We start from the raw sequence: 21,963 nt of genomic DNA, 5'->3' as shown, positions 1-21,963 counted from the left end.
GCTTATAGGGGTGCTCCTGCTCGTTTCCTTAAAATGATTAAACCAATAATAAATAGAAGGCGTTATGAAATAACTGTTTTCAAAATCAACGTTATTTCTGATTTTTAAAGTACCCAAAGTCATGGCACACCGATTTCAGACTTCTAATAGTTTCAGTTGGTTGTCAACTCTGACCCGCGCTAATACCTTCTGTAACCGCGAGGTACTGTGACTGTGACAGAATAGTGAGGTTCCATATTCTCAACCATGGGAAATAAGATTGTCACTTTTACGGAACAACAACTTGAAAACTATCAGGTTAGTAAAATATTTATAGCTTTTGAAAAAATATTAACGATGAGTTTTTTAATTTGCGTTTAAAAAACACACAATTTTAAACGAAATTGTACAAATATTTATATTTTTTTATATTTTAGGATTGCACGTTTTTTACAAGAAAGGAGATTTTAAGGTAATAATCTAAATTAATAAAAACTTTATTCTGTATTCTTATACTATCAATTAATAAAAAAACAAACAATTCTATTTACTTAGCGAAGTAAATATGTTGACTAAATGTTATGAAATATTTGTATATAACCACTTGCCGACTTTTCTATGTCTACCGGTTTCGAGACGAACCCGTCTCTTCGTCAGGACACCAATTAAACCAACATGCAAAATTGTTGTCCGGACGAAGAGACGGGTACGTCTCGAAATCGGTAGACATAGAAAAGTCGGTAAGTGGTTATATACAAATATTTCATAACATTTAGTATTATGTTTGACGACAAAGTTAATGCTTTAAATATTAATAAAACAAATATATTGACTTCAATAATTTGTTTAGTTTGATAGGTAGGTACCAATATTTGTATACAGGGTGGGCGCTATAGTTATTGGACATGCACCAGTAAATCTAATGGTCAAATATAAGTAAACGTAAGAATTTATCTTTACCATAAAATATTCACTTTTTTGTGTTTGTTCTTTTACCATTAGATTTAGAATGACCAATTACTGCAGCATGAACAATTTTTATAGCACAAAACCTTTTTATTGTTAAAACATCAAACCTTTTTTTCGTTACTAGCCAAATCTGAGTCGAATTAAATGCCATTACATAGAATTAAAACGTATTTTTCTTCTTCGTCGTTCCTCAGTTCTGAGGGTCATTGGTACTGCCATTTTATTTACAATGCGCCTTCACGGCTCTGCGCCCCCCACGCAGCTCCATGCAGTAAATCATCGTCTTCATCTGTCCCCGTTTCTTCGTCCCGGCACACTGCCGGTGATTGTTATTTTCTCCAGATTTTCTGGGTCACGTCTGACTATGTGTCCGAAGAACTGCAGAATACGTTGACAGCATACGACCGATAGGCGAACTTTCACGTTTAGTTTCTCCGGAACGGAGAAGTCTTCTGGCTGTCCATAGGACCCTCAACATTTGACGCCAACACCACTTCTTGAAGGCATCTATTCTTTCCTGCTCACACGCTATCGTTCACGTTTCTGCGCCATATGAGAATATTGGAAACAAGCGTACAATATGTATATTTTTTGTTTCCTTTGAGATGCCCCGATCTTGCCAAATTTCGGTAAGTCAATTAATGGAGTTTTTGCAATTATTTGGATCCGTACTTGTTGGCTGGGTTTTCAGAATATTTTTTATTTTATTTACAATAGGTATACATTAGTTAGAAATACACAAAAAATCCATTACGTTAACATAAAAAAAACCCACAAAGGTACGGCCTCTTTGTGGGTATACATTTTATTTTTATTTAAAATAAAGGCGACTGAAAGAATACGATATAAATCAATAAGTTAAAAAATGAGTGCTGATATTAGAACACAATTTTTTTGTCACTAAGAATGAGAAAATTAAAGTAAAAGTATATTCTATTCATTAAAAAAATAAGGTATTTAAATCCGTTTTTTATCCATAATTTCAACGAAAAATTGAATCGAAATATATTCAAATAAAATATCTATCACACTGTCCATATGAAATGCATTGAACAGTTTTGGAGCTATGAACAATGAGTTTCATTGCCCAAGTCTGGATTTACAACACGGGATTTCGAGTAAACTATTCAATCGTTGACTAGATATATTAAAATGTTTAGGAAATAAATGTTGGCGCGTAAAAACATATTTTAGACATTGCTGGCAATAGATTTCTCGTAGCTTCAATAGTTCAGCTTCCTGAAATAATTGGTTGGAGGATAAGTTAAATTTTTGTGAAGTAATATGGTTATTATAGGCTTCTCCCCATCCAATTATTCCATAAGAAAGAAAATACTGTACAAGAGCGTGATAAACCATTTTGCTAGTGTTTGGATGTAACATTCACCATTCTGCGTATGTTTGAACATCCACATTTTCTCAACTCTTTCATCCGGTGACTTTTGTGAAGTAAAAGAGCTGAAACCTTTATCATGCGGGTGAAATGCATCCGATTGAACCAATTCACCTACTAGGCAACGCCTGAAAACTATTTTCCAATTTGTATACTTCTTCTTTTACCAGTTAGTTAATTCAATAATGTTTTGAGTATGTCCAAAGTCCAAATGTTCGCAGTCCGGCTGGACCTTCTCCACAGAGAGTTATTTAGATCTAAACTGCTAACTCGTACTAAATAAATACAATCATATTCTTGTTACATTTTGTTGTCCTGTTTAGAAATTGTGTAATAATACGTAATTATTTCGGAAGAAATTAAAAAAATTACTGTGTTTTTTGACATAAATCAAATTGCAGTTTACATGAATATAATATGTAAACTGCAACTTAATTTTTAATGAATAAATAAATTGTTAAGTACGTCTTATTCAAAATTCGTTTTGTAATAAATACGAAAAGCGGAGCAAACTTTTTCGGTGCGACTGATCCAATGTCAACACGTGTCGTTAATACATATTGGATACAATTTTTTGAAAATGTTTACCTTTACAATGAAAGCATCCACCCCTTTCCCGAAACTGTTCATAAAGACTTGAGTCTTTCTTCAGTTTCACATATCAATATCAATTTTTTTTTTTTTTTAAACTAATTAAGCGAAAATTTAATATTTCTTTACAATCAAACCGCGAAAATAACAAAACAAATAAATTTTAAAAACTTTCATTGTACCCCTCACTGCAGTATTGTCAGTTTGTGATCAATCAAATACACATGGTCAGCACAATCACCTTTTTCTAATTTCCCAGTATGACAGTGGAGGAATACAGTGTTAGTTCCAAATTGAGACCGCGGCCGCACGCTCCAGATCCCGCCTCGGAAAGGAAAAAGAACGTAGTAATACAAACAAATCAATCAAACGACACGAAACCCAAATACATTTAGGAAACATTATAGGAAACAACAATGTTTACCTTTGTGATAAGTATGCCAGAAAAATAATGTAACTCAATTGTTTAAGATTGGATGGAATGCAACATTAGAAATAATACTTGTTCGTGGCCTAATTATTACAGGGTTCACAAGAGATTCCGCGAAGTGTACCCTGACAAAGTGCCCCGGAGCATGACGGAGGGTCAGGCCTCCAAGATTCAGGTGCCCGTGGAGTGTATGGAGAAACTGCCCGAGCTGAAGGTACACTGAATATATATTTTTTAAATTCAACAGTATTAAAGTCTGTATTAAAACAATAACGGTAATCTCCGCCATTGCCTGCGTGTCGATGAAAACTTTGTTCATTTATAAATATATTTTAAACTTCTTCAGCGGGCTTTATTTAAGATACATAAGTAGGTTTTTAAAATGCAAAGTGATATATTATACAAAATAAACAAATACAAATGGAAAAAAAAGACATAAATAAAGCCTAAAAATCAGGCTTGGTTAAGACTGGTATGAATTTCAGATTATTAACTCAGTTAGTTAGCTCTTCGGTTGAGAAATGAGAGACTCTCAGGGGTGACCCATAATATAGTAACCGATATTTGCGGAATTATCGTCTTTTAGAAGTGTAGAATGGTCGGGAAATTAAATTTGGTCAAGAGAGCTCAATGTCTCTGGTTGTAAACCAATATTTCGTGCTGTGCTTTCCCATCAAATGAAAGAAGTGTTAACTACATAATTAACCCGTGTTAAAATATAATTGTTGGATTTAGTACTTACAATAATTTTGCTGTGACTTGGTTTAATTGAAGAATGTAGCTAATAACCTTAAAATAAGTTTTGTTAATTGCATGATTACGGAATGAATCGTTAAGTGGCTCGTTAGGACGCCGGAGTCAAAGTAATTTTTCAAAATAATGACAATTAAATTTATTTAAAAAAATATCGAATTTTTTTATAGGTGTTCTATGAAATTCAAATATTTTTTTTCGATTAATTTTACAAGGTCAGAGTCAACATCGACATATTTGCTCGTTTTCAAGGAAAATCCATTCAGGCGTCGGATTTGCGAAGTTTTTTCTCGCGACGGCAGCGGCAACATGACCTTCGAAGACTTCTTGGACCTGATGTCAACCTTCAGCGAGCAGGCTCCGCGGGATCTGAAGGTCCACTACGCCTTCCGGATCTACGACTTCGATGGGGACCGCTTCATTGGAGCTGAAGACCTGGGGGTGGCCTTACGACTCCTCGCCAGGGGGGAACTGGCCTCCGAGGAGTTGCAGCAGATAGCCGAGAATGTAACTTACATTTTTATTTGATTTTACCGTTGGCCTATTTCACACGGCACGATAAAATTTAATAGATTTTTGTTATAATCAATTTTTTTATTTATTCATTGAATCGCAGGAAAATGCATAAAACCTGTACGGCCGACTAATCTCCCTTCGATTTCCTTTCGAAGGATTTTTACCTGAGAGTAACCACTAAATAAATAATATAATAAAAATTAATCCATCCTAATTTTACGGTGTCGTGTAGATTTGTACGACCGCCGGCGCCGACTAGTGTGATATTGTTTATGCTCTCATTTGACTTGTATTGATTTTTCGTTAAAAGCATAATTGAACGTAGTTATGCAAAATGCAGCCAAGTCTACAACAAAAAAAGAAATATTGGTGTTATCGAATTCAGGGAGGTCAATTCTGTGTTCTGCTTAAAACGGCCAGGCCGCTTTCATACAAAAAAACTGTAATAATCACGGTGCGAAGGTTTTCACGGCCACTGTTAGCAATATGTTTCTTTTTTGGGTAATACCGTGTGTGTTGGATTTGTTCCGACGTTTCGGATACCATTGCAGGAGCCATCTTCAGGGTAAACTGAGTGTTTCTTAGAAAAAAGTGTGTGTAAAGTGTCTAGTAATTTGTACCGTATCGCAGTCGGCAGTTGGCACATTTTAATTCATTTTTGTAGTATGTAGTGCTGGGAACCATGCTGAGTTTAATTTAAGCCCGTCGTCTTTGTTTATGTTATTCGGGTGTCTGTACACAATACATTTCGATTGCCTCTTTTATTATTCGTGCACTGTAATTACTGAGTTTATGCAAAATTTTCGGTTTTAAGGCGAAAAAATGTCCGGTGTCTATAAAGTGCTCCGCTATTGCAGATTTGTCAGGATGCCAAAGTTTTCACGCTCTTTTGTGTTCGTCAATCCTTTTCTTTGATGTGCGCCCTGTTTGTCCTATGTACACTTTATCACATCCTTGGCAATTTAGTTTATAAACAGCTTCCGTTTCCAGGGGATTCTTATCTTTTGGATTCAATAAATGGTTCTTTATTTTTTCCACAGTCCTGAACGTTGTTCCAATATTATGTTTCTTCAGCACTTTGGCTATCCTGTCAGTAACATTTTGTACATGTGGTAGGTATGCAGTTCCTCTTGTAATATCTTCTTCCTTGTTCTTTTTTGTAGCTTGTGATTTAATAATGTTGTCAATTTGCTGCTTCTTATATCCAATACGCTTCAACGCATCTGTAATTTTGTTGACCTCTTCTCGCTTTTCGGAATCTTCGCATATTCGTGTCGCTCTTGTTAACAATGTATTTATTAATCCTCGTTTTGGGCTGGATGATGATGCCAATCGGCGTGTAGGTATCAGTTTTTATGGGTTGGTTTTCTATACACCACTCAGTTTACCCTGAAAATGACTCCTGCAATGGTAGCCGAAACGTCGGAACTACTAACTTCGCGCTCAGCCACCGTACGGGCTGGGCGTGAAATATAGTTCCTCTCCAACCGTAGCTTATAATCTTATAATAAATCTGAAAATAAGTTGTTATATGTTAGAAAACAATGAGTTAATGTTTATAAATCGTTAGTGTGTAGTAGTGTAGTCATGTTTCAACAAACAGTGGAAAAAAGAAGACTATTTATTTAATAGCATTGTTTTATACTTTATTCTTAACAAAATATGTGACAATTAGTGAACAATGAAAACTTACAAAAAATAGTGCGTCTGTTACCTTAAAATCATAAAATTTTATTTGTATCCTTTAAAACCGTTTAAGAATGCATCAGTTTTTGACGCGAAAGTACCTAAATTTTGCTATTTAGAACACTACACCCATAATTAATAAATTACAACAGTGCTACTAAAAGTGAACCGACATTTACTGATAAATACATAATATTTCAAATATCTGCCTTCTAATAATATACAAAATGATAAATCAAACCGCTCATACACGCGATTGTGTAATATTCATGTAAAAAAGTGAATTTGAACAGGAATGTTGCGTCTCATAAAACGAAATAATACGGACCAAAATGAACACCAAGTCATTGGAACAAAAGGCATAATCGTACTACACACGTGCGTTTCCAGAAACTATCTACCAGCCAGCGGGCCACATGGCGACGGTATCTACCTACTGTCTACAAACGCTTCTCTTCGGACATCTATCTCCCTTTGTTAACCATGGAGTTGAAACAGTGTTTGATTTATTTCGTTTTTTATTGCTTACTTCTTGGCATGAACACTTGACGAATTTACTATTATACTCTATTTTTTATAAATTTATTGATATTGTTTTAACTTTGCTGGAATTCCTCTCGTCCATGCGCTTTGTAGCTACACGATGATTGGTTATCTAGCTTTCATATATCAACTTTAAAATACCTAAATTTTGTAAATGGGGTCTAGAATTCCAATCGTCTATGCGCTTAGTAGCTGCAAGGCGTGTTGTAATCTTACTCCTTTTTATTATTCATATTATTATTATTTTTTAATACACTAAATTTATTTGTCAATATTTAAAATGTGTAAATGGGGGCTAAATTTCTAACTGTCTATGCGCTCTGTAGCTGCAAGACGTCCTGTAATCTAGCTCCTATCTGTTATAATTTTTGATTGATTTTAATTGAAAACGAGGAACTAGAATCCCAACCGTCCATGCGCTCTGTAGCTGCAAGACGTACTGGGATATTTATTAATTGTACAGCGCCCTTGAGGTGATTTTCACGAAAATGGCGCTATATAAATTATCCAACTATATATATATAATCCAAAATCCAGTATCACCCAAAAAAAAAACATAGTGTAATAATCACCTTCTGAAAATTTCATGTATAATAAATGTCACATCATATATTTAGGGTTTGTATGCGATTCCATTCAATATTAGATCTGGTTGCTTTCTGCAAAATGCAAAATTTAAATTCTGTAGTCAGCCAGACTTTAAAAAATCATCAAAATTCCTTTTAACCATAAGTAATTAAATTATTTTTAAAGTTATTATAAAAAAAATATTAAGTGATGTTTTACAATTAAGTACCCGGATATAAAACATAAAATAAAATGAACAGTACCTAATCACACATTAGAAGTTTACTAGGGCTGGCTATTTTCTGCAAAATGCACATCTTAGGTTGTGTGGTCAGCAAGACTTTAAAAATCATTAAATCTTGTGATGTACATATTTAAATTCTTATTTGTATGATAAAAAACGGACGCATGCATTATTAATAATTTGTCAAAGTAAAAAATATCCCAACCGTTATGTAGATTCGATTATTCACTCTTTTCACAAAAGTGCTATTATCTCAGTTTCACTGTTCTATGGCTTGCTGCTTTCTGCATAACTACGTTAAATTGCTTGATTTAATTAATATTACGAAATAATACTGCTTTGCTTCATCTAACTTGTGTTTCAGTTTTAATTCCTTTTTTAAAAATTAAATTTATATTAGTATTTTTAGTTATTTGATTATTTTTTTTTTCATTTCTGATATTTTATTTTATTTTATTTTATTTATTTCGAATACAAACAGATGTACAGGTTAAATGAATATTAAAAAAAAAAACTATATAAAATGTATACATAGCAGGGCCTGCCATCCAATTATATGTATTCACTAAATAATACTGTCATAAAACGACGACGGCTTGAAGTTTAAACTATATAAATAATAAATATACTATATATTAAAATAAGATAAATATGGACAAAACAAGGAGATAGTGGAAAGGAAAAGAAGGAAATTGATAAGGAGTGGTAAAGGATGATTGAAGGAAAGTGAGAGTGGAAAATTGCATTTGATTTAATGATTAAATGAATTATGAATGAAGAGCATGAATTTTTCACAGCTCTTTTATCATTGGTTGATATATTTGAACCAAAGACGTCGTTCAAAGTAGTAGTCGTAGAAACTTTGCGCATAAAATTTAATGCTCTAATTTTTACCGCGCGCAAGAAAACATTTTTTGTATCCTATTCCCTGTCGGCCTCGTGGTGTAATGGTAAGCGCATTTGCCTGCCATGAAAGAGGTCTCGGGTTCGTTTTCCGACAGGGTTAAGTTTAAATATTTATCAATAGGGAGTTTTCGCACTAAAATATTTCATAGTCCCTGGACTGGTACCTGAAGCCAAAGACTGAACATTCTACCTTCATGTAACAAAAATGATCAAGATACGCTGCGATTGGTGTACCAATTCAGTGCCCTATGCACCATTAGTTCTGCCGCGCCACCGTAAATTACTTAAAACGTCACAGACGGAGTATTTTCAAATTCACAAAACTTCTATCAATCATAGCGCTGATAATACGATACATTGTATACGATACATTGGTAAAATAAACCAAAGTAGGGAAGAAAATGCCGAACACTCCTCTAGTGGAACGGCAGGCCCGTTGACTGCTGCCAACAGGCCGGCTTCTCCTGAAGAGTTTTGAGTGGTTTCCTCTCCACATGAGCAAATGCTGAGAAGTTCCCGATTGGTCCACATAAATATCCCTCCTGATCCTAACAATTTAGACAAATTTAAAGAAATTTAATTGCAGAAAAATCCACATTTTTATAAATAAACCTTGTATATTATAAGCAGGGTAAATAAATAAAAATAAAATAAAATTAAATTAAAAAAATACGATACATAAAAAAATATTTTTAAAAATTTGGCATATTTTAATAGTCTATCAACATATATATATTTTTTTAAACCACTGAACTTCCTCGAAAATGTGTGTAAAATTTAAATAAAATCTAACTACTTTGAACGACGTCATAATAAAAAAATAGTTATTCCGAATTGACCAATGATAGAGTGTTGTGATAGATTTTTGGTTAACGGGAAGCTGACTCACCAAAGAGAACTTGTGACGTCACACGCGGAGTAATTTCAAAATAACAAAACAATAAAAATCGTAGCATTGATAATACGGTACAAGAACTTTTTTCTTGGTTTTAGTTTGATAGTCCATTAGAAAATTTTAAAAAAGAATTCCTGAACTTGCTCATTATATTTTTAAGCAATTTTATTGTTTTATTTAAAAAAAAAAAAAAATAAATTAAATAAAATAAAATTTTGTTTATTCAGAAAAACAACAGAAATACAAAAAAATATTCACAACATTAAAAAAAAAACATAAAATAAAGCCAAATCAGTTTTCCACAAAAATACAATTATAAAAATCCAGTTCATTTAGATATTAATTCATAGAAGAGCATGTGTGCGAGTTTATTGTGTGACGATGCGTGTGTAAGTAAGTGGAGTGTGGTTTTGGTAGGTATGTGAATACGTGTGTGAATGTATATGGGTGTGAGGGTGGGTTTATGGACAGGGTGAGTGTGTGTTTAATATGAGTGAATAGAAACATCTTAAATGTATAATGTAAAAACATATATTTTTTCATAAAGAAACATTTTTTTTTTCATATAATAGTTTTTTAATTCTTGTTTTAAAAGTGAGTTTACTTCAGTTAAATATGTCTATGTTTTTGAAAAATACATTATAATTACGCGCCAAGCGAATCAGAGGAGAGTTCTGTGCATAGTTGGTGCGAACTGTAGGTACATGGAAAAGAGATCGATTCGTGTGACGGGTGCAGTAGCCAGGTAGCCAGGTAGCCAGGTACATTAAGGGCCAACTCAGAAACCAGAACATGACTATCAAGACGCCCATTAAGTATCATGTAAAATACCCATATCTTATACCAAACGACGATCCTCAAAACTAAGTATATTATGTTTTTGACAAGAAGTTTTATAGTTAAGGTCCGTAAATCTGGATCTCTAATTGAGATGTCTCAAAAATGTTTTCTGAATATTTTCAAGCCTTATCTTGTGCATGGAATACTGAGGAGACCACACAGAGGAGGCATATTCAAGGAGACTACGAACGTAAGCGAAATAAATCAATTTGATACTACCAATATCATTAAAAACTTGACAAGTGCGGATAACAAAACCTATGTTTCTGTGTGCCCGGTTTACTATATTTTCGAGGTGGTTTTTATACGTAAGTTTGTTTATCTAGAATCACATCAAAATTACAAACACTTTCAACTCGTTGTATAGCTCGATTACTTAAAAAATATTGATTTCAAATAGGTTTGAGCTACGTGAAAAAGAAATGAGTAAACATTTTGAGACATTTACATTTATGATTTTTTTTCATAGTAATCTGTTAATCGGTGAAGATCGTCTTGGAGATTATGGCAGTCGCTAGTATCTTTGATATTCAGATATATTTTCTTATCGTTAGCATACATCAAGAAATTTGAATTATAGACGACTGCATATATATCATAAAGGTACGCATTACAGAGCAAAGAACCTAAGTGTGACCCTTGAGGAACTCCCGATGTAATATCTATAAAATTGGATTGTCACGACACAATTTTATTATTCTGAAAAACAAGTGTTTTTTTTTACCTCGCTATATTTATTTAATTATTTAATTTAATAATTAATGTTTGGTTTGAATCGTGGACCTTTTTTTTATGACAAAATCTGTCTATCTAACAGAGGTATTGAATTATATTATGTAAAGGTATACATATTAATTTATCACTTACTGAGGTAATAATTATTCTTTATTTTAGGTGGTGGATGAAGCGGATGTAGACGGAGATGGAAAACTCTCATATATGGAGTTTGAACACGTCATCACCAGGGCTCCGGACTTCCTGTCTACCTTCCACATCAGGATATAAAGAAATAAAAGCTTCGATAGAATATGCACTTTATTGCGTTTTAAACAACGTACATTATATGTATTTGTGTACTAATTCATGAAACATTACATTTTTATAGTAATTAATTATACAATAAACAAGATTTAACTCACGCATATCAAGAACATTTATATAGTTACCAAACATTTACTAAAAATATATGTAGATATTATTTAAATATACATATTATTATACAGCATTGAATTCTGTTTATTTAATTATTAAATAGGTAATGTGAATTATTGACTATTGTAAATATAATTTTTGGGAGGTACATTAATTGAACGATTATTATAAACAGGTACCGAGTACCGACTATCGATAACTATGTCGATAGCATCCCCACCCGCGTCTACAGAACAGCTCGGTGCGGGGTGCGGGGTGCGGGTGCGGGTGTGGGGAACACCAACGAGAAGAAGAAAGGATAAAGAAACAACCCTCGGCCCTCGGCCCTCGGCCCTCGGCCCTCGGCCCTCAGCCCGCAGTCCGCAGCACTCACGGAACTCACTCTCGGCATATTTACAGGTTTCTTAGACGAAATAGGCACTAGGAAATTAGAATCACAGATCGATCGAAGGAAACTGAGACGGAGACGACTCTCAATACAGGTAGTGGGAGGAGGGGGCGGCGCGCTCGATGCGGGGGCGGGCGCGGGTGTAGCGCGGGTGGAAGGGGCCCAGGGCGGCCTCGTTCGTGCTGCTGGGGGGCTGGTCCGCGTGCGGCTTGAAGTGGAACAGGAAGCGGCGCGCGGCGGCGGGGCGCGGCCAGGGGGCGCAGCCGCCGCGGCTCAGCGTCTGGTGGTTCAGGGTCCAGTACACGGCGGGGTTGATGGCGGAGTGCGCGTGGCCCAGCAGCAGCGTGAAGCGCAGCAGGCGCGGCGCGGGCGCGCCCAGCAGCGCGTGCAGGCGGCACGCGGCGTGCGGCAGCCAGCACGCGCAGAACGCGGCCGCCACGCTCACCAGCACGTTGGCCAGCCGCCGGCGCGACTGCAGCGTGGACGTCAGCGGCTGCGGCGCGAGGAGCGAGGGCTCGGGGGGCGCGCGCGGGCGGCGCAGCTCGCCTCCCCGCCCCCGGCGCGGCCCCCTGCTGGCTCCGGAGCGCCGCCGGTCGCGCTCCTCGTCCTCCCGCCCCCCGTAGTAGGTGACGGCCTGCGTCTGCGCCGCCATGCCGGCCACTATGATGACGTGCGTGGGGCGGCGCATGAGCGGCACCGGCAGCGGCAGCTCGCCGTGGGCGGCGCGCGCCGTGAGCGACAGCGCGCACAGCTTGGAGCGCACGCCGAGGTGGAACAGCAGCACGGCGCAGGCGGGCAGCGGAAAGGTGAGCAGCACGCGCGCCGCCTGCAGAGCGGGGGCGGGCGGCTCGGGGGCCAGGGCGGGCAGGGTGAGCAGGGCGGCGGCCGCCCACGCCAGCAGGGCCACCGGAAGGGGGCAGCGCTGCAGCGCGGACAGGCAGCGCGGGTGCTGCACCGTGATGAAGCGGTCCACGGAGAGCAGCATCAGGGAGAGGGTGCTCGCCGCCACTGGGAGATGCTGGAAACATCGATACATCGCATTTATTGCTGAGTTGGACGTCTATTGATTTGTTATTATTTTCTTTCAAAGCATAAAATTGAATGTACAAAGTACAGTACGGTAAGCCACTGAGTCAGTACAACTTATTTTGTTCAAGAAATATTCACATATTTTTAAAAACTGTGTAAATATTTATCAGAGTGTCTATTTTAATAGTAAAGATTAATAATGAATCACTGTTACTTTTTATTTGCCTAACATTGATTACTATAACCTCTAAATTTGACAGCTGTATGTTACCAACATTTTTTAAATTTTTTTTTTATTAGTGAACCTTTATAAGCATGAAAACAATACATAAAATAAAAAATAGAACACTTAAGGTCGAACTTGCAAAAAAGACTCTGGTTCTTGTGTTTAGCAAGTACACGGCCGCTATACACTGCCAAAGTTCTAGCGCCCTTATTGGGAAACCCGATATATATCTACTAATACAATACATATAAAATATTGTATAATAAATATACGTGCCATGTTAATTACAGCCTAGAACACACAGACTTGAGGAAAATCGTATTTAATTTTTGTGTTCACCGGGAATTGAACCCGGAACCTTCCGTTTGTCAGACTTAACCACTATACCATAAAGGCCACTAAAATCTTTGTTAAATTACCTTTTAAAATAAAATAAAAACTCAAACATGGCCAAATCAACTGGGAAACGAGTATTCGAAAAAAAAGTTTAGGATGTATTTTTACTAATAATCAGTGTTTTGTGTTCAAAATGTGTCATTGTACGTTCCCCGTAGGCGTCTTAGATCACCTAATACATTTTACCTTCCAATTTTTACAAACAATATGGCACATTTTAACCCTCTTGCAAGTATGTTAAGACTCTATAACAAAATGGAAAAAAAAGTTAACATTGACATTTATCATGATAGAGCAAATGGTTATAAAAAAAACATTACTATGTATCTTAAATCAAATGCCTAATCCTTATTTTTGTGTATGTAAATTAATTTTAGTCTATTTTATTATATCTTATATGTTTTTAAATCTCTTTTTTTTTTTTTAAATCTTTCTTTATTTTTACCTTTCACTAAACTTAATCTTTATCATTACTTAAATTGATTTTACACTCTTATTTTATGTAATTTATGAAAGATGTTGGAGTTCTATAATTGAGAATATATGTAAAGAACGTAAGTTATGCTTACTTAAAAAATGTATGTATTTTATGTATTCTTGTTGAACTTCCAAATAAATTAAAAAAAAAAAAAAAAACAGTATATGTTTATTAATCACAAAGTTTGCTTTAATTTACACCAATATAACGGGCCGTAGGTACTCAGGTCGAGAATTGCAAGCGCAAACCGAAACCGTCCGTTACACGTTTGTTGTTGAACTAAAAACAATAAAAAAATTGGCTTTGGACGCCTTTGTTCTATGCAATATAGAACTAAAGGGCTTCTCTAGCGAATTATTACCCTGAGAGTCCAATGCTCGCAGTCGTAGACCAATAGATAGTACTCCGCCAGCAACGTCTTGTTTCTCTGAGCAAATATTTTTTTCTTTGTACCTGTATTGTGATGTTTATATGAATTTTAATGTTATTAAAGATTGTTTTTTTAAAAAAATATTTATGGACAATTCTCGATGTCCAGTCTGAAGATGCCCATTAGAGGGTGAAAGCGCTAATTGGTCAAATAAATAAGTGGAAGTGTACCGAGTATTTTTAAATTAATAACTTATATGTAAATATAAGTTATTACATCGTTATGAAAGATAATGTTTCCTCACTAGGGTGTCCCGTGCCGAGGGAGACATTTTATATAATTTTGAAACATGCCTTATTAAAATTTTATCATAATGTCAAAAAAATAATGTTTTATTTTATTTTTATTTAGAAAAAAACAACAGTTGTTCTATAAAAATATAAAATATAGTACATACATCTAGTTAGAGTTTTTCACAAATATAATGAGAGAACATGTTACTTTTTTTAATTTATTTTTTTTATTTTTTATTATACGCCTCCACTCGTTTGCGAGTGATTTTGGAACATGTTACTTAGTGAAGAGAAAAATAATATATCACGTGAGACAAGAGAAAAAAAGAGCAAGAAGGTTGAGGGATGAGGAAATAGAGTGGAGAGGGATTTTCATAATATACGAGTAGTTGATCGATTCAAATTTTGATATGATAATTACATGAACATAATGAATGGTACATCAACTTTTTTCAAAATATTTTTATTTGTTAATTTATAATCATTTTATGTGCATAAAATGTTAATTTATGCAAAGTTGCTTAGACTATCTAACTAGAATTATTTACCCCGTTTTAAGACGGTAAATAAATAATATTAAAAGCAATACCTAATCAATACACACTGACAAACCTAAATTACTTAATACCGAGAACACGCACGATGTTTGCTCGGAGACACTATTCATATATAGCTCCAAGAGTGTTCAACGTCTTGGATGAACACATTAAATTCTCTAAAACAACGTCTTTATTTAAGATGAAGATCCATAATTGGATTTTATCGATGGGTAGAGACCACTGTATAAAATTGCTTCGGGAATAAATATTTAATATCGATGCTGTCTTCATTATTATTTATATACATTTTTTTTTATCATATATTTTTTGTGACAATGTATGTAAATTTAGGTCAAAAACTATTGAAATTTTGAGAGAAGCAGACATTTAACATTATTATAATATAAATATTTTTTCATTTCGTTTCTTTTACATTTATTATATTGAACATAATTTAAATTATTGTATTAATATATACACTTAAGTGTAAACAATTTTTTTGGTGTGTGCATGAGTTTCTTACTCTAATATACAAAGAAATTGGCAATATATGTGTACATACTGTTTGTTTACCTAATAAAATAAATAAATAAATATACCTATATATATATATATTATGTATATCATCTTTGAATAAACTTAAAAGTGTGCTTAATAATTTGTAAATACATATTTTAACTATTGCTAATCGAAGCATAAAATTATTTATTATTTTGTTTATTAAATGACATTTCTACCATATAGATGTGTTACTATTATTACTTTATTGTATTATTTTGTATTTATTTTTAATATCAATTAACTATCGAATTGAATTATAAAATTACTTTAAATTATTAATTACATATTGCCATGTATTATTTATTAACCTTTCTGCATTCCATTTCTTGACATGTATAGATTTTTATTATTTATATTTTTTTATTATTATTTTGTTTATTGTGTTGATTATTTTGGATATTGTTTAATGTGTTTATAAATGATTTTGATTTATATATAGAATTCCCGACTTAATACGGAATTTTCCAACAAGTCGGCAGATAAAAAAATATATTTGTGGTATGATAAAATTGTGTATTTTGTGCATTATATAAATAAATAAATTTTAAAGCGTTTCAAAAAGTATGTTTTTGAAGTCACAAAATTTATGTATTAAATTATTGTAGTTAAAATATGTAACTTATGTACTGTAAAAGTAAGTATATATGCATGTTATGTTAATACTTAATATTAAAATAAAAGAAATATGGACAAAACAAGGAGATAGTGGGAAGGAAAAGAAGGAAATTAATTAATTAGTGGTGAAAGATGAATGAAGGAAAATAGGAGTGGAAAATTGCATTTGATTTAATGAGTAAGAGCTAGAAAATATACAAAACGTCTAAAACGTCTACGAAGATGTCGCGAAAACGATGAAACCAGTCACTGGATATTCCAAATTTGTGGATTAAAATATCACTCGTCTTTTATTTCTATAATAAAAAACGTCTATTCTCTGTTATTCTGAATCAAGCCTATTAGTTCTCTTCTGTAACTATTATATTATGTAGTGTTAAGTATTATATTTATCAAGATATTATTTTTATTGTTAACTCCTTCATGTATACGAGGGATGGTAGAATGTTTCCAATGATTAGTTTTTATTTTACGAATATAGAAAATATCAGACAGTACAGTTGGTCTGGAGGGGACACGGTGAGCAAGTAAATGAATTCGTTCTGGGGAGTCAAATTTATTATTTACAATTTTGTAAAGCAGGATCTGAAATATATATATGTATATATGTGCCTGAGTATATACATTTTGAAAAAGCGTTATATTTTTCATATTTCTTTAATCTTTAATTACGTATCTGTTTATACACCAATCCATAAGGGTTCATTTGATAACCTGTCGATTGGTTTAAATAAACAATAGCCTTCTTAAGGGCGGTATTTCGGAACGGCAGTACCTCGGCACAGACGAGGGCGGCACACGGCAGGCCCGGGCAGGGCGGTTCGCGGGAGGCCAGCAGCGCGATGGAGGCGTTGGGGGCTCCCAGCTCGGCAGCGCGCAGCACGGCCAGCGGCGCGCTGCACGCGCACACCAGCAGGTCGGCCACGCACACGCTCACGAGCGCCGGCGTGCGCACGCGGGACCCGTGGCTCGACACCAGCGCCACGAGCAACCCGCCATTACCTGCAGTCAACTTTACAATTAGAAACGCACGAAGAAATAAAAAAGCTTATAATAATTGACCTTATAGAGACGGAAATAAATGTGACATAAAACAGTAGTAGGCATTCACGCAATACAAGATTGTCTGGAATTTATTGATTAAATTGATGAAAAGTTCAAAAACAAGGCAATGAGAAACAAGATTTGTAAATAAGATACTTAAAATGTACAACGCTTTACCAGAGGAAGTAAACGAAAACAGAAGTCAAATATTGCCCTTGGAGCAAAGCTGGACCAATAAGCAAAAGAGTACATACCTACGGTCAGTTAAAAACTAGTGCCTTACCCACGTACCCACGGTAGGCAATTGCAACATCTTAACCAGGGCCCAGTGGGTAGCAAATAAATTTAAACGCCTCATCCTAGTAAATATGCTATGTATATATGTGCGTACACATATAGTAAATGTGGTGTAACCACACTGCCTTTACTGAGGGAGAGAATACGACACAATTTTTCTGTAGTTATCACTGCAGTCAACGGCTTGCCGCTCCACTTTTCGTCAGCCACCGGTGTTTGTTCTTCAGCTTCGTTACAGCGACGAACCCATCGTCTAACAGTGCTGACATCAACTGTTGCATGACCGTACACATTTTTCAGTCTTTGATGCGACAAAACTCATTTCTAATTTAATGTTAAAACACATAACGGTCGGCTATCGCTGACTGTTGCCTGCTAGCTAGCGTAATAATGATATTTTATTAATTAGTAATGAAAAGATTAACTTAAAAGTATAATCCTAGTTGAGGTATCTGTAAATGTAGACACATTTTAAAATTATTATTGTTTTAAATAACACATATAAGTCTCGCATACCGATAACTCCGACGAATATGATGACGGTGTAGAGCACCACCAGGGGGAGTAGCTCCTCCGTGGGCAGGGCCGGCGGCGGCGCGGGGGGGAAGTGCGGGGTGTAGTTCCCGAAGAAGGGAAGCCCTTCACTGGCCGTGGGGGGCTCCATGCTGCGCGGGCCGCGGGGGACGGAGGGGGTGCATCGCGCGACTACCGCCAAGCCACCTGCGAACACCCAAATAATCTTATAATATTATCACACCCATATACAATCACACACATATTCACATACCTACCTAAACCACACTCCACTTTTTTTACACACGCATCCTCACACAAAAAAAACTCGCACACATGCACTTCTATGTATTGAATCTAACTGAACTGGATTTTTATAATTGTATTTATGTGGAAAACTGATTTGGCTTTATTTTATGTTTTTTTATAATGTTGTGTATGTTTTTTGTGTTGCTGTTGTTTTTCTGAATAAACAAAAAATTTAAAATTAGAAATCAAACACTGATTTGAGTCTACTGGCAGGGCGAAGGTAATTAATCCTTCCCTGATGGCATCTGTATATTTTGCTGTATTATATAAATAAAATCCATTTTTTTATTTTCTCCCTCCCCTAGTTAATCAAACAGCATCGGTTATTCGGTAATTAATTTACGAATCGTTACCAATTTAGGGCATCATTTTCACACCATCTGTACCTATTTTCAGACCTATTTATTGTGTAATCAATCTTATGTAATCACTGCAAGAGTAACATAAATTACAGTTTCACAACGGTTATCCGAAAACAATTTTGATGGACAATAATGGAAAATTATGATTTGAGGTTACGCGACTACTTGTGACTGCCGTTTGGCCTGGTGTTCTCTTGTATAATGGATTTGTTTAATAATTGGGTAAATGTGAACTTATATACAATAAAAAAATGTGCAGTTAATTAGGCTGACAACAATATAATGATTGTAAATATGGCGAGTTATTTTAGTATCGAATTCATGGCAATTATTTTATTTTATAATTCAACAAAGGTTCATAATTGAACACCTTACAATTTGTAGGTATTAGGCGATTCACTTTCACATGCATACATCATGTGTTAATCTTTAATTGAACGCAGATTTGCAGAAAGTAGCCAGCCGTGATAAGAAACCTCAACTAGATAAAATACACTCCAAAAAAACTAGAGCCATACCTAAAGGTAGTCTTGTGGTTCTAAAAATAAGAATTTAATACTGCCTTTAATCTTTAATATTCAATGTCTATTTTTTTTTATTTGATTTATACATTATATTAATATCTATAATTTTCTTTACTGAGGTTTTTAGTTTTTGGAAATAGAACTGTTGGCCAATTTTCAAAAAAACATTTATTAATTTTAATTGAATTTTATCTGTTTTTTTTATCGTACATTCTTTTATATCATATATATATATTTTTCTTTTTCTTATCATTGATTTAATGTTTTTAAAGTAACTAAAATTTTTTATGTTGTTCACAAATGTTTTAAGTGTTTTATTTTTGTTATAATGTAGAACTATAATTTTTATTATGATGTAGAACTATAATTTTTATTATAATGTAGTACTATAATTTTTATTATAATGTAGTATAGTATATATTATAAATGTAGCTTTAGAACAGGTTTTTTTTGTGTCTAGTGAAGCTGTTTTCAATTCTTTCAATTTAATTATTTGCTTGCAATTTAATTCGATGTCAAATACTCATGTTGTTTTATTTTGAATTGCATGTATTTACTTATTTTTTGCCCTGAAAGAAATAAATAGAAAAGATAAACAGAGGTAATAGCGCGTTTGTGAAAAGAGTAAATAATTAAATGTACACAACAGTTAGAATGTTTTTTACTTTGACAAATGATAAATAATGCAAACATTTTTTTTTTTTTAAAACAAATAATTTTAATTTGTATTTGACCAGTTTTGATAATATTTGAAGTCTGGCTGACCACACAACGTTGTGCATTTTGTAGAAAACAGTCAACCCTAGTAAAACTTGGATGTATATTCTGTCATTATGTACTGAACGAATTCTTTTATATTTCAATTTGAGTTCTTAATTGTAAAGAATCACTTAATTCATTTGTTATAATAACTTAAAAAATAATTCAATTATGTGTGAGAGGAATTTTAGTGATTTTTTAAAATCTGACTGACCACACAAACTAAAATATTCATTTCTTGAATGATACCTCATTCAAACTTTTAATGTATCAGGTGACATTCAGTATTAAAACATATTTTTTTTATTACAGGTGTTTTTAAATTACCGAATTTATAAATAAAAGTACATACTTATTTACTGTATTGATCAACTTTCATATATTTAAGAGAACTAAATTTCTGGAGGCATAAATCTTCCCATCCAGCGTGCAGCGGGTGTTTTCTGCAAGTTGAGAAATGCCGTTTTTGTGATAAACACTATTTTCAGAAGGTGATTATTACGATTATTAATATTTTTTTTGTATCAAGGCAGACTGGCTGTTTTTAACAAAATATAGAATTGATCTCACTGCACCCGGTAACACCAATATCTATTTTTTTTTAAATTGTGGACTGAAAAACTTCGATTCAAGAATTTCACAAAATACAAAATAGATGAAATCATTTTTTTTTTATGATTTCATATCAGTTTAAGTTTCATCACAATTTGATAAAATTGTTTGTCCTTTGGCGAAAACGTAATACGTAATTATGAAACTTTTTTTTAAAGATATTTTTTTGGTGTAACTGTCTCGACGATTAGAAAAATCATTAATCTTGTCTTACAAGTTTGATAATTTTCTATGTCGATCTACATTAATTAAGGATCCGTAATTCAGTATTACTATGTCAGTACCCTCTGTTCCCAGAAAGGGGAATGACAGAGACATATCGTTAATGATTCTCAAATACCTACCATGTGCACTGTTGATTTAAAATAACTACTTAATAATGCTATTCGCCTACCGTATTTAGTGGAACCGAGAACGAATATTTAGACACATGTCATTACAAACGTGAAAAAAATGGCATTTCAGTTCGTAGGCAATTCAGTGCCTTTATTCTCTAACGGATTTTTCTTATGATCAGACGTGATGCTGCGCAGAAATGTGCTGTCGTGTGGTGAAAAAATGCTTTAACCGTGAAAATAAAAACAGAAAAATCGGTAAGTAGTTATTAACATTAAATTTATTATAATAATATTTTTTATGATAATTCAGTGTGTTCGGATATGATGCAATAACTAGTAGTAGTGGTTGTTGCATTGCCATTGTCTAACATAAAAAAAAAACTAGATTGATTTTTTTACTATAGTTAGTAGTTCTAAGGTACCCAACTTTTCAAAAAGCAAGGGTGCCTGTCCGTAGATGCTATTCTCTGGCTCAAATTTGTTACTATATGTCGATTTGGTAGTAACTACCAGAAAAGGTATATACATAAACATAATACAAGACTAGCACAAAGTGAAGGCTTGTCAGTACCGAGGTTTGTAAACAAGTATGGCCAAAGAACACTTGCTATTGCTAAAATTTTCAATATGTTTCCTAACAGATCTTAAAAGAAAGTGTTGATAAAACTTTTCAGAAAAAAATATTTAAATGGCTAATATGTAACAAGGCTTTATATTAATTATTATTTTATGTTAAATAAATTTTGTGTTAAAAATACGTATCCTTTTAGTTATTAATAATGATTATATTAATTTTAAAATTTATATAATTTCTCTAACGTTTTTCTTTGTATGGGAAAAATAAGA

The 21,963-nt window shown here is 34.1% G+C and overlaps 2 protein-coding genes across 2 annotated transcripts; one reads left to right on the top strand and one right to left on the bottom strand.

Annotated features, from left to right (window-relative positions):
* The first annotated feature begins 175 nt into the window (after positions 1 to 175).
* Cib2 (Calcium and integrin binding family member 2) lies at positions 176 to 11,346 on the top strand. Its single transcript, XM_088243070.1, has 5 exons — positions 176 to 297; positions 417 to 451; positions 3,459 to 3,576; positions 4,368 to 4,622; positions 11,207 to 11,346. Exons 1-5 carry the CDS (start codon positions 247 to 249, stop codon positions 11,315 to 11,317), a joined length of 570 nt encoding a protein of 189 aa, XP_088099196.1. The 5' UTR covers positions 176 to 246; the 3' UTR covers positions 11,318 to 11,346.
* A 526-nt stretch (positions 11,347 to 11,872) lies between these two features.
* Positions 11,873 to 12,888, bottom strand: LOC148283851 (uncharacterized). The gene has a single exon (XM_088243069.1). The coding sequence runs from the start codon at positions 12,886 to 12,888 to the stop codon at positions 11,938 to 11,940; it is 951 nt and encodes a 316-aa protein (XP_088099195.1). The 3' UTR covers positions 11,873 to 11,937.
* Positions 12,889 to 21,963: the final 9,075 nt, after the last annotated feature.

Source organism: Micrasema longulum, unplaced genomic scaffold (assembly GCF_059751315.1).
Source record: "Micrasema longulum isolate JH-2025_06_02 unplaced genomic scaffold, ASM5975131v1 h1tg000185l, whole genome shotgun sequence".
Taxonomy (NCBI): domain Eukaryota; kingdom Metazoa; phylum Arthropoda; class Insecta; order Trichoptera; family Brachycentridae; genus Micrasema; species Micrasema longulum.
Note: the sequence above shows the minus strand (reverse complement) of the source record. Positions and strands in the feature narration are given on the sequence as shown.

Excerpts from the sequence above, each read along its gene's own strand:
- Cib2 (XM_088243070.1), top strand. The coding sequence starts at position 247 with ATGGGAAATAAGATTGTCACTTTTACGGAACAACAACTTGAAAACTAT. Across the intron at positions 298-416 it reads AACAACTTGAAAACTATCAG|GATTGCACGTTTTTTACAAG; the intron begins GTTAGTAAAATA and ends TTTATATTTTAG. Across the intron at positions 3,577-4,367 it reads AGAAACTGCCCGAGCTGAAG|GAAAATCCATTCAGGCGTCG; the intron begins GTACACTGAATA and ends CTCGTTTTCAAG.
- LOC148283851 (XM_088243069.1), bottom strand. The coding sequence starts at position 12,888 with ATGTATCGATGTTTCCAGCATCTCCCAGTGGCGGCGAGCACCCTCTCC.